We start from the raw sequence: 12,428 nt of genomic DNA, 5'->3' as shown, positions 1-12,428 counted from the left end.
ACAGGCTCACTCATCGAAGTCAATGGCGGAGCACTGTTGGCAGGGTCATGACACTCTCGGTCCGCACAATATTGTCAAGATACACCATAGTCACAACATCATTTGATATGGCTTCATGGAAATTTGTCTCAGGAAGGTTTGTGGCTTGTATGAGAGCCTCCCGAAAATTCCACCTCGCAGGACAGATGCCAAGTACCTTTATGAACACTGCGACTGTGGTTATCACGATACTATGATGTATGAGTACCGTGACGGTGAGAGACTCATGGTAGGAACTCACATGAACGCAACTCTTACTTTCTACACACCTTACATTCCCCACAACAGTCACATATCATCAAGGCACATATCCATCACGATCAAAATCATATTCAAAAGTCTCAAAGAACAGAAGTCGGGCCAACTCCAATTCTCCAAGTCTTCCATTCCCTATCCTAATCCTCCCTCTCATCCATCCAACTCTCACTAAAAACCCTCTCGAGACTGAAAATGTTCATCGAAAAAGGGAAAAGAGCAGTTGGATCAGATCACATTTTTCCCTTCACTCTTGACCAAACACCCATCTTTTTAGGACGAGGAGGTAGTTCAGGTCCATCACTCCCAACCACCAAGTTCAACGTTTGAACGGCAGTGTTGCCAAGGTGCTTTCTAGGTGTTCTGGTCGTGCAGCCAGCAAACAAGTTGTTGATGTTGTGGCTTGAGAGCTGAGTTCTGCTGGTTGTGACTGTATTGCGAAGAGCAATAATGTCGTCGTAGTCTGGTGGTGATGCAGCAGCAGCAGCGACTTCTGAGTATTCTGGTGGTGATGGTGGTGTGGTGGCATTGTTGTAGAGCAGTCTATCCAGCTGAGCAGTTGGTGTTGCAGAAGTGATGGTGGCTGTATATGGTGGAGGGGCTTGCTCGTCTCTCTCTGCTGACTCGATGGTAGCAGCGGTGTATGGTGGAGGAGGAGCTTGTCGTGTGCTTCTGCCTCGAATCCCTCTGTTTTGTGCTCGGACGTATCCGAGGTATGCTTGTTGTACTTCTTGAGCGCTGGGTCCTGCTCCTGAGACTGCGTAATCGTGGCGACTTGCGGCTTGACGTCTGACAGCACGGCGGAAATCGCTTGCGCTGGTGTCGTTGGGGAAAATGTGTGATGATGAAGAAGCCATGACGATGAGTTGATGTGTTTTGTGGTAGAAGCTTGATGCTTGAGTGGATTTGTATCTTGGTTCTGGTGAAATTGGGGTTTTCTGGTGAAGTGGTAGTAACAAGCAGACGAGGACGAAGACAGAGGGGTTGAAAAGGGTTGGGAAGGAGAATCGTCTTTTTGTATTCTGGGCTTTCTATGGGCAAAAAAGATACTTGCTCATCTGATGAGTTGGTACGCGCGATATCAAGAGTTTTCATCACTCGAATTCTGGGCTTCGTTGGTTGTGAGCAATGCATACTTTGCCACGTGGGCAGCTGCCTGGAGCACCGGGTCAGGGGTTTGCCCTAGATTTTAGCCGATGAATCTTCATGACGGCTGTTGCGATGAGTAGTGTCTGTTCGATCACTAGGTTTTCTTGTATTGATGTCGACCCATAGTCTGTACCATCAATACAATCGTCTTGTGAGAGAAGGCGGGGGTCAACTATCTACGTGATGATACGCGCACAGATGAGCAATTCGATTTGGGCCTCTTTGTTTCTTCCGTTCTTCGCCGTCTTCTGGTTCCAAGATCAATGTTGCTCATTCTAGCTGCCGGTCAAGCCCATCGAGCTGAGCTCAACTGCACATCCCGCCACATCAGGGCTTTGGCTTGGATCAGAATTGCCTTCTCCATATCGAGTGTGATGGAAATGCCTTGGAGCAAGTTGTGGTATCCTGGGTGTGGGAGGTAGTCGCGCAATCATGTCACGGTAAGGAATCAGGGCGGAAGACTTTGCAGAGCCTTGTTGTAAGATGTTTAAGTAGCTTTGATTTGTATCTCGTAGACTCCTTAGCGATCTGAGGAAGCTCTGGTTGGCCTCGAGAATAATCAAATCCGGGTCCTGGTTGTGGAGAGGATGGAGTCGAGGGGCAGGAGGTTTTTCCGTGAAGTATTGTGACAGGACTTCGGCCGTTTCAGATAGCAGGATCTCGTTCCATGCTTGAGTGAAGAGCTTGAGTAAAGTCTTGAACTCTTCGTCACTCAGGCGTGTGAGGTACGAATAGAATATTCCGGCCATGCTGAGAAGAGATAGATCCAAGGGTGCATCAAAGATGACTTTCGACGATTTTCCAGAGAGTTTATAGAATAACGATGGAATGAAAAGACGCGTCAGCTTCGGCTGATGCGATAGTCTCTTCTCTTTCGCGAGTATTCGAGTCACTTCGAGTGGTCGTGGCTACCCGAGGGCACGTGCATTTTGGTTGTGAGCAACACCGATACCAGGAGAATTCGACTTCGTGCAAGATGTTCAAGCCGCAGAGAACTCGCATTTTATCTCGATATTCCTCAAGGACGACGCTGTCAAAGCCACTTAACTTTCCAGATGGAAAAAATCGAAACTAAGTTAGTAGCGACCAAAATTTGTCAAGGTGCGAGAAGGACTTGATTGTTCCCGGGCACGAGAGCAACTGTCCACGTTCGAGCCAGTATCGAGTTCGTCAGGCAATGCAGCAACCATCCGTCTCTCTTCTCAACCTGAGTGACGACTTTCGGATATCGTCCTGAGGGTCAGCTACCAAGTGGACGTAGCAGCAATCGAAGCATGATCGAATAGCTCAGTGACGAGTGTAGCACGCATATCGCTGACCGGACCATCGTAGTCTGGAAGGAACAGAACACCGCACTTCTTGTCGCGAAAATGATTAGTGAAAGAGAGAGAGAAGGGGAGAACAAATCGAAAGCTAGCAAGCAGTTGTACTGCATGAACGGCGCCAAGCAAAGGCGGCTCATGCATTATCTTGCATACTCGCTTCCCTTTGTGCAACCACCTTCCTAAATGCAAGTCCTACATGATCCTCGCTACCACCTGACCTCCAATCTCATCATCTCTTCACCGACTTAACAGGCTATATACCATTTTATCCGCAGCACTATGACGGCTTAGTTGTCAGAGGACGCAGAATTAGAAAGGCTCAAATTTATGGCATACACACAAATATGTTAGAAGTCATGTATCGCAAAACAACATCTCAAAACTTCAAATGCTCAATCTAAAGTCCCTCTAGTGGTATCTCCGCACCCCCTTTGCCAAATGCAGACCAAACCAAACGCCCATCCCTGCTGCACCAGGAGCAAATCAAAACCCATCCAGTTGTACCAAAGATCGCACCAAAAGGCCGTCAAACCCTCGCTATAGACTTCCTGCCAAAATTGGCTTGCCGTACTCTGTTCACCAAACCCTCCATCTGCGGCACCAATTCAGGAATTCTGAATGGTTTCGTAATCACACTATCCATACCGTGATCGATAGCTACAGCAATTTGTTCACCCCTTGCATTCGCCGTAACGGCAATAACAGGGACATGACCAAAGATGGCACCTTCGCTCTGTAGACTTCTAATTCTCTTTACTGTCTCCAGACCACCTAGGACAGGCATTTCCAAGTCCATGAGGACGACAGATAAAGGAATGACATCTGAATGCGGTCGTGTCTTTGGACTGGGTGCTTCTTCGTGGTCGCGTGTTGGCGGGGGTCGATCAGCCCAGAATGAGGTTTTGCGAAGAAACTCTAGAGCTTCGAGACCGTGGTTTGCGAGGTGGACTGTACAGCCCAAACGGCGGAGCTGTTGGGACATGACCTGTGCAAGACTGATTAGCGCGAAAAAAGCTTCCTGCATCATAGAGGACTTACTCGTTGATTGATTACATTATCCTCCACTACCAGGACATGTAGGTGCGGCTTCTCTTCGGTGTAGTCGGTGGACACAGCGGACAACTTGCGAATAGCGGTGTGAGTCGTTTCGTGTGAAGAACCATCCAGTCTTACCTCAAGGGAATTGGAAGCAGGGTCGCGAGTATAGGTGACGGGCGTATTGAGCGTCGGAGTCGTCAATGTCCCTTCTCCAAGATCTTCGTCATCTTCGACTGCCCGTCTGGCCTTGATATAGAAGCTGAAAGTGCTGCCCTTCTCAGGCTCACTATGCACGCCAATTTGGCCGTCTTGGAGATCTGTGAGCTCTCTCGAGATGAATAGACCGAGCCCGCTTCCTGTAATACTATTAGTTTGATGCTTCATACTGATAGTGATTGTTGTACGAACCTCCATATTGCTTATAAGTCTTGGGGCTGGCCTGCGAGAAGCGGTTGAAGAGCAGTTTGAGCTCTTCATCGCTCATGCCCTTTCCACTGTCTTGCACAGACAATGATAGGAAAATCTCATCACCAGTTCCCCATTCTGCAGTAAAGTGATGTTCGGGTCTGTTGGCGCGGAATGGCACATAGGGGCATTTGTGCATGCCTTCCTTCGGCCGGGTCAAAGTGGCGTCCAGATGGACAATAATTTCCTTGTGACTAGCAAATTGCGTAAACTTGATAGCGTTGGTGAGAAGATTGATGATGACCTGCAATAAGCGACTAGAGTCAAGCATGACTTTACCAACAGCCAGGTTTCGCCAGCCCTCGTGGACGCGCAGACTAATGGTTATGCCGGCTCTGACGAGCTCTGCTTCGTGCATCTTGAAGCACTTCTCCATTAAACCTGGCATGTCGACAGTATCAGGCGATACAACAAGCAGATTCGAATCTAGCTTGCTCAGGGTCAGGATATCATCAACGATACGACCTTGATGCTGTGCACAAAGAATGATTGTCTGAGCTGAATCGATTACAGTCTCAAGGACGTGACTGCTCATTGACATTGCCTCAGATGAAACACCCAAGCGATTGTTGTTCTCGAGAATCGTCAAGATACCGTCAGCGGATTGAAGGATTGCGCTCAATGGATTGCGCATCTCGTGAGAAGTCATGTCAATGAAGCGATCAGCTTGACGCTTGTGTTCGAGTGCGTCTTCCAGTCGCTCGCTGAGCAAGCGTTCTGAAGCTTTCTTCAAAGAGATCTCGGTGACGAAGCCTTGAACGGCTACCACTGAGCCGTCGATACCAATCTCAGCTATTGCTGTGCCTTGCAGCCAAGTTTCACCAGTCATGTCAAGGCCACTCGCATCGTCGATGTATTTCCAGGGTTTCTTTATGCGGTACTCCAGATTCAGAGGTGTGCCATACTGGGCCAACGCTAGCCATGCCTCGCCAACCCTTGCTTGATCATCGTCGTGTATTCTGTCAGCCCATCCCAAGCCTGATCGCTGGCATTCGTCGAACTCTTCTCTGGTAAAGCCGAGTATGCGGAAGTATGCTTCGTTGAGATACAACGGCTCGCCATTGGGTTTCAACAGATACATACCCAAAGGAGCATCTGCAGCGAGACGAGCAAATCTTTCCTCTGACTGCTCGACTTCTATCTGTCGAATGCGAGACTTTTCGTGATACTTGCGGTCACTCACGTCAAGCAGCCAACCCTGTATGTGGATGATGTTACCATCTTCATCAAGTTCTGGTGCTGCAGTAGCCAGGACCCAGGTATCGCCGTGCAGGGTTTCTCCCGAGATGGGGTCGGTAACTGACCATGGACGCATGACACGATACTCAATAGTGAAGGGCTGTTTTTCTTCGAGACATTGAATCCAAGCACTGGAAACCCTCTCACAATCGTCAGGGTGTATATAGACCAAAGGATCAGTCTGCGACTCGATGCCCTCTTCGGTGATGCCGGTGATTTCCAAATAAGCTTTGTTGTGGAAAGTAGTGCGAGCATCTGGAGTGATGGCGTACATGGCTACGGGAGCAAGCTGAGCCATATTCGCATAACGACTTTCCAGCCGTTCGGTTTCGAGGGCTGTGGCACGAAGTTGCTGGGCCAAAGAGGCTTCGACTTGCTCGAACTTTTGACGTGATCGTCGTTGCTCTTCGGGAAGGCAAATAGCCGAGGCGGATTTGACCAGAATGTCGCGCAGATAGTAAGCAAACATGGCGGCATCTGAATCGTATGGTCGACGGGGAGTCATTGCCAAAGTCAAGAAAGCCATTGTTCGGTGGGCAGACATGTCGGGCAGAGGAATTATACAAACGGTCTGTACCTTGGCTCCCGAAGCTCGGCCAGGGACGCCTTGATTGAGAAGCGGTGGCAGAGTGCCGTCTCTGACTTGCAAGATGACGACATCTTCGGTCTCCCAAGCTTTGTGGTAGGCACGAGCGAGAGGACTCTGGTCGTTGGCGCAGTCGGCTAGATCAAAGGTCAGGGGCACAGCAGGATGACCAGCAGCGAGACCGATAGAGCCCTCGAGAGCATAGCGCTGAGATTCGGGACCGGGAGAGGAGGAGTCGGTGTCGGGTACGGAAGGATCGGCGGCAGCGTGGCTGGTGTGAAGGAGGGCGTAGGGGATATCGTCTTTGCAAGGTTCAAGCCCCTCGAGGAATTCAAACCACAGCTCCTTGACGCTATTGACATTGGCAATGGCCCTGTTGATCTTGACAATGGCATCTCGGCGACGATCTGCGACGACGTGCTCGGTGACTTCGGAGAACTCATCGATGATGCCGATGGTGGAGCCTTGGTTACCGACGACTGGGATTAAATTGAAAGACCAGTATGTGTCCTCGGGGTAACCATTGCGGTGCATGACGAGAGGGAGTTTGTTCAGACGGGTGCCTCTTCCTTCGGTGTGGACGTACTTGATCAGTGGGGCCATTTCAGCCCAAATGTCGGCCCATGTATCATCAGCTCTTGAACCCAGGGCACGAGGATGGCGTTCAGCGAACATGGTTATGCAGGCCTCGTTGTAGATCATGATGTGGTCGTCTCCCCAAAGCAGCAGGCGCGGGTCCGGGTTGGCCATGGCGGAAAGGACGGCGGATCGAAGGGCATCGGGCCAGGACTGGATGCTGCCGATGGCTGTGTCTTGCCAGGGAAAGTTGCGGACCAGGTGCATGTGGGCCGACATTGCGGGAGACGGCATGCGGGTCCAGTCGAGGTAGCGCTGGCCGCCTTCGTCGGATACAGTTCGCCATGACGACGAGGCGACCGACTGACGGCGTGAGTCAGAAGACGAAGTGCCCGAGGTGCCCGAGGTGGCTGAGGTGCCATTGTGTATGCTGTTCTGCGATGTGGTGCGAGGTGGTGCTGGTGTGCGCCGAGGCGCGACAGCATCTGGAGCTGGTGGAGGCGCGGGCTCATCTTGGTGGGCGCTGGCGACTAGCCATCGGTCTTGTTGCAAGATGCAGTTCCATGCTCTTCCTCGATAGGTTTGGGTCTGGTTGTGCGAGTTTAGGGCGGTCGTGGCCCACAGACGGAAGTCTCGAGCATCCCAGGAGGTGGCTGCGAGCAGTCGTTCGAGAGCGGGATTACAGTAGACGATGCAGCCAGTGGTGGTATCGAGGATGCACGTCGGGCGGGTGTCGTATTGCAGAAAGTCGGCGAGGGTCAAGGTGGACAGGTCGACGGCTTGGTGGTGGTCTTTTGCGCTCCGGATGGGCATGTTGGCCGTCGTCAGCGTCTGCTCGTCGCTGCCATTTGGAGTCATTTCAGGCCGCGCCCTCTTTTTCGAACTCCTGTCTTCCGCCATGTCCGTCATTGTACTCTCTTTCCCACCATCGACACCTTCTGCGTAAAGAGTGTCGCCGCATCCATCTGACCTGCGCCGACAATCCAATGCTGCTTTAGCCTTTCAACTGCGAAAACGCACGGCACCGGTCTAGACCCATCCAATCTCGATTGCATATCGACATGGCAACATCCACCCTCTCCTTTTTGGTCCAATAGTCAGACTGTATTTCAGATCATCACCTCCCGGCGGTCCAACATCCGTTCAAGGTCAACTATACGAGCTCGGGCTGCCTGTTTGCGCGAACACGACGGTTACCATACGACAGTGATGATGCGTGACGTTTTGTTCATTTCTTGGCAGGATCGATTTGGATGGATCCCTTGAACCTTCCAAACTTAACATCTCTGTCACCTCTTCTGTCTTGCTACTCGAGTTTAGATCGAATTAGACGTGTCACTTTTCCATCGCCTCTTCTTTATGATCTTCAGTAGGTTTCTCTGGCTCCGACCGACCTGTGTACCGCCCACGGCTCCCCTTCTGTAAAGGCTGCATCAAGTCAAAGGACTGTGCCGGATATGACACCCTTGCATCCATCATATTTCTTTCTGTTCTACCATCGCCTATCATATTGGTAACAATCAAGGCCAGAATTTGGAGAAGACTCCGCGTTGGGCATCATGTAGAATGCTGAGAGGGAAGCTGGCTTCTGCACCTATCACACAGCTTTTCCGCATTCGGAACTCTGGAAGTGATTGACAAATTTTCGAATGTACTGTCAACAGCCGTCTTGATGTGCCTCTGCCTGAAGATCATCCTGACACCTTTACCTGTGGCTAATCACAGGAATATGGCATACCGGTCTAGTACAGAATATAACCATCATGCGTCCGAGTCAAGCCCATATGACCTAAGGAATGCAAAACCACGATGGCAGCAACCCGCCGAGATTGCGCAAGAGTACTCTTCCTCATCTCATTCCCTTTCGACTGCGACAGCTCCTGCAACGACCCAGGACTTTGAGCAGATGGAACGTCGAGACCGCAATGCCCGAGACGGCGACGATGCATTCTGGAGCAGACGTCCACGTGCCCGCGATAGCAATGTTGCATCACTAGGCGCTTCTCGCTCACACTCACAATCGCGACTCAGTAGAATACGGACGACAATCACCGAGGAGTTCGCACCTGGACGCCGCAGCGAGTCACCACAGAGTCATGGCTCCCTGAGCACATTTTGGAAACCGGCATTGCTCATCTCACTGTTGGCTCTGCTAAACAATATTTTGGTCGGGTTTTCGGGTTTTCCTGATGCTAGAACGATTAGGAGATCAAGTACAGAAGAGGTGTGGACGTCGCACGATGAATCTGTGGTTGAAAGAGTCGGACATCAAATTTGCAAGATACCTGTGGTTTCGAGAGGGCTGAGTTGTAGTCAGCCCTCGGGATCAGAAGTAACGAGTGATGGATCCATCCATCACTATCTCCGCGGCGTCGTGTCTGCGCTGTCCGAAAACCCAGATGCCGCGGACGCAATCCTGGACATGACCGAGGACATCAAAAAAGAGTTGATCGCACTGCAAAAGCTGGATACGGAGACGACACGATCAATCGGACCTGCTGAATCTATACACATTGAGAGTGACGTGCGAGCAAAACTGCTTTGCACCGATCATCTGCTCAACCTTACTTCAATTCTCGAAGGAGCCCTGGTGGATTGGGACAACGACAAAGATGAATTGCTAGACACCATGCAAGCTCAACTTACATCACTCAACCTCGAACACCAAGACATGGCGAAGGAACGGTTTAATATGGCTGTTGCTCGCAACCTCGAGGAGATTGCAACATCGCTCGAGCACATGCAGTCATCAAATTCAGCTGTTTTGAACAGAACTTTGGGATTGTTGCTTGACGACATGCCTCTTTTGGCACAGTGTGTAGAGGCCTCTGGAAACGCAGATGTTCACGATACTTCGACACCGACCGACCGTCCGTCTATTCTGAAGCGCTTGATACTATGGTCACTACCTTTCCCCACGCCCCTTTCCAACACTGCCGATCCCTCGCCCACTCCAGATCAAAGAAAGAAAATTATCCACGACCATACGCTGGCCATGCATCCTCTACTGCAGGCCATCCAGGCCTCAAACGCCAAAGCTTACTCTGCAGCCACTACAGCACAAACAATGATAATGGTACGCACCTCATGGATAGGCAACATAATAGAAGTGTTTTGGCGAGGACAGCGAGAGACCTTCGACAAAGATTTGTTAGCGGGATTGAAGGAGATGAGGAGCTTGGTACCTATGCTCATGGAGCAAAGAAGGGGAGGCAGGGCGGAAAGAAAGTACACGCGAGTAATGGCTAGAACTAGAAAAGCAGTGAAGGAGATCAAAGCGAAAGCGAACAAGGAACCAAGACTGAAGACTCGTCGGGTACAGAGCTCTTTTAGGGTATGGGAGAGAAGAGGAGGAGTGATGGAGGAAGTGGTATCAGAGCATCATGAGCATGAAGAGTGACGCAAGACATGGACAGCAAGGCAATCAAGGTGCATTACGAGGCAATGGAGGAACACGACAAGCGGACGGAGGAGCATGACAAGCGGGGAGAAGAGCATGATAAGGCGATGGAATAAGAGAGGAAGGCTAGAGCGATTCGCCGGGTTTTCGCAAGCGTGCAAGAGTTTTTCGATTAATCAATTGCTAGACATCCCTTCTCTATCCCCCCTCCTTCACCATCACCTCCCCATCCACTGTCCCAAACCTCCAACCAGGAAATTTTTCCTCCAGTAAATCCCGCTGTGACTCCCAAGCCTCACTCACATCCACCATCCGCAACACTTTTATGCTGACCTCGCCATCTTCAACCCTAAAACCCCACTCGAATCCGAAAATCGGACGAATCTCCTTCGTCATGACGGAATCCTCAATATACGTCAAAAAGCTCCAGCTAGTCCACTCCATATCCGTTCTATGTATACGGAACGGAGCATCAAAAAGCGTAGGTGCAATGCCGAAATAGATAAACGGCGTGTTCAGATCTGCGGTTATGGGGATGGGATCGTGTTCCCAGACACCAGAATCCGCGTCTGTGGTTTCGGGATGCAATGGGACCTCGCGGACAAATTGTATCCAGCCGTATGTTGCTGCGTAGCCGTAGTTTGAGAGTGCAGTGACAGTGGCAGTGCAGGCGGGGAAGTCGAGGAAGGAGGAGAGGGGTTGGGAAGGGAAGAGGAGAGCGCTGCCTGATCTTTTGGGGTCTGTGTTGGGTTTTATGGTGATGTGTACGTTTGTTGGATGCCGGCCGGGCACCGTGAATGAGCAATTCAGGGACTGGGTTTGAGGTTTAGATGTCATCTTGTCCAAGACTGTGGATATGATCTTAGAAGGATGGATAGCAAAAGGGAATGGCTTGACTGTATACTCTTGGTTTCCGAGAGCCACTTGTGTACTTAGTTGAGGACGGATCAAAGGTGTTGAGTAAGAATACGGCAGCCTTGAGCCTTTAGCCTAGGGTATTGCCTTTGAATGGTTCATGTACACGTGATCTGCTGACGCGTCTTCCTGGCATGCATCTAAATAGCTATGTGAAGCAGAAGAGAGCGGTATATCTGTGTCTTCCGATCAGACATTTCGGTGTATGAGCCATAGAGTATGCGGTATGAAGTATGGGGTATGGAGTGTGCGGTACGGGGTATAGAGGGGCTAGGTCTAGGCAAAGACAATTCTTTGTATGAATAAGGGTGCGTGAACAAAGCGGAATGCCTATATCATGATCCTGTTTATATCTATACCATAGCTATACAAATGACTGTGGATTAAGCTAGTCGATCTGTTATAGCCCCTATATACACCATTTCTAAGTTAAATCAACTCCTAATCACGTCAAGGTGTAATTTTCTTCCAAATCCTCTGTGTCTATTTAATGCATGGGTCCATCACGGCTTGCTGCTAACCTCGCGTTAAGGAGCTTTTATTAAAACACGATTTTCTATAAAGTGAGGGACTAGAATGACTACAACATGTGTAGCTATGGCGCCGTCTTATACTGGGACGTGCATTTTGGTGCTATTTTTGCTTACCAACCTAAACTCACTCGAATTGAGATAGGCTTCACTTTGACAGAAATTAGGATTGCTCTTTTCCCTTCGGTCCGATGGCTCTATAAATTGGAGGGTTGGTGGAGAAGAGCAGAATTCTTATGCGACGAGATTCTTGTTAAATTGCTGTGCCTGCTCGTTGGCCAATTCTCACTTGCACCAAAATTGGCTTCACTCCCATGAAAATCAAAATATCTCCCTCCCCTACACTCCGATAGCCCTGTAACCCACAGGGTAGGTGGAAAGGGCAAAAATGATGAAGCCTGTGGGGTTCGAACCCACGCTCTTTCGAACTAGCGGTTTAAGATATATATCAAGCAATTCTCGGCCATAGACTTTGAACGCGCTTGAAGCCTCCTAAAGCTAGCGCCTTAACCACTCGGCCAAAGCTCCTCATGCTTCTGGCTGCGGCGGTTCCAAATATGTCCTCAGATCAAAAATCTGTCGAGGCTTGGGCGCGCAATCTCGAGTCCAAAGACGCGCCTCAAATCTGCTTGATATGGCTATTTCGGCACGGTTAATAATGCGAAAGTGTTGATTGCGAACTTCAGTCATGACAAGTCGCCCTCTGCGGTCATTTTGCGCTACTTTCCAGCGCGATCGGACGAGCGGTTGTCGAGATATCTTGAGTTTTGGCTGGAAATGGCAGTGAGGATATTTTGGTGCATATTCTCGCTATAATGAAGCCGAGAATTGCGCTCTTCTTACTGGTTGATAGCGGACAAAGAAAGGACGATACCAGAGGGCTGTCGGGGCCGTATGTCTTGCACTGATTG

The 12,428-nt window shown here is 50.2% G+C and overlaps 5 protein-coding genes across 5 annotated transcripts; 1 reads left to right on the top strand and 4 right to left on the bottom strand.

The window, feature by feature from the left end:
* Nucleotides 1–527: 527 nt before the first annotated feature.
* Nucleotides 528–1,151, bottom strand: M436DRAFT_67867 (uncharacterized protein; the record flags this gene model as incomplete). The annotated part of the gene is made up of 1 exon (XM_013567478.1): nt 528–1,151. One exon carries the CDS (start codon nt 1,149–1,151, stop codon nt 528–530), a length of 624 nt encoding a protein of 207 aa, XP_013422932.1.
* Nucleotides 1,152–1,718: 567 nt separating this feature from the next.
* M436DRAFT_86112 (uncharacterized protein) lies at nt 1,719–2,192 on the bottom strand (the record flags this gene model as incomplete). The annotated part of the gene is made up of 1 exon (XM_013567503.1): nt 1,719–2,192. One exon carries the CDS (start codon nt 2,190–2,192, stop codon nt 1,719–1,721), a length of 474 nt encoding a protein of 157 aa, XP_013422957.1.
* A 1,102-nt stretch (nt 2,193–3,294) lies between these two features.
* Nucleotides 3,295–6,981, bottom strand: M436DRAFT_57694 (uncharacterized protein; the record flags this gene model as incomplete). Its single annotated transcript, XM_013567445.1, has 4 exons — nt 3,295–3,753; nt 3,807–4,158; nt 4,211–5,256; nt 5,680–6,981. Coding segments are annotated over 4 exons (3,159 nt in total), but the record flags the coding sequence as incomplete, so codon positions are not given.
* Nucleotides 6,982–8,344: 1,363 nt separating this feature from the next.
* On the top strand, nt 8,345–10,072 carry M436DRAFT_67864 (uncharacterized protein; the record flags this gene model as incomplete). The annotated part of the gene is made up of 1 exon (XM_013567477.1): nt 8,345–10,072. The coding sequence occupies one exon, from the start codon at nt 8,345–8,347 to the stop codon at nt 10,070–10,072; it is 1,728 nt and encodes a 575-aa protein (XP_013422931.1).
* Nucleotides 10,073–10,270: 198 nt separating this feature from the next.
* Nucleotides 10,271–10,909, bottom strand: M436DRAFT_67863 (uncharacterized protein; the record flags this gene model as incomplete). The annotated part of the gene is made up of 1 exon (XM_013567476.1): nt 10,271–10,909. One exon carries the CDS (start codon nt 10,907–10,909, stop codon nt 10,271–10,273), a length of 639 nt encoding a protein of 212 aa, XP_013422930.1.
* Nucleotides 10,910–12,428: the final 1,519 nt, after the last annotated feature.

This window comes from Aureobasidium namibiae, assembly GCF_000721765.1.
Source record: "Aureobasidium namibiae CBS 147.97 unplaced genomic scaffold scaffold_25, whole genome shotgun sequence".
Taxonomy (NCBI): Eukaryota; Fungi; Ascomycota; class Dothideomycetes; order Dothideales; family Saccotheciaceae; genus Aureobasidium; species Aureobasidium namibiae.
Note: the sequence above shows the minus strand (reverse complement) of the source record. Positions and strands in the feature narration are given on the sequence as shown.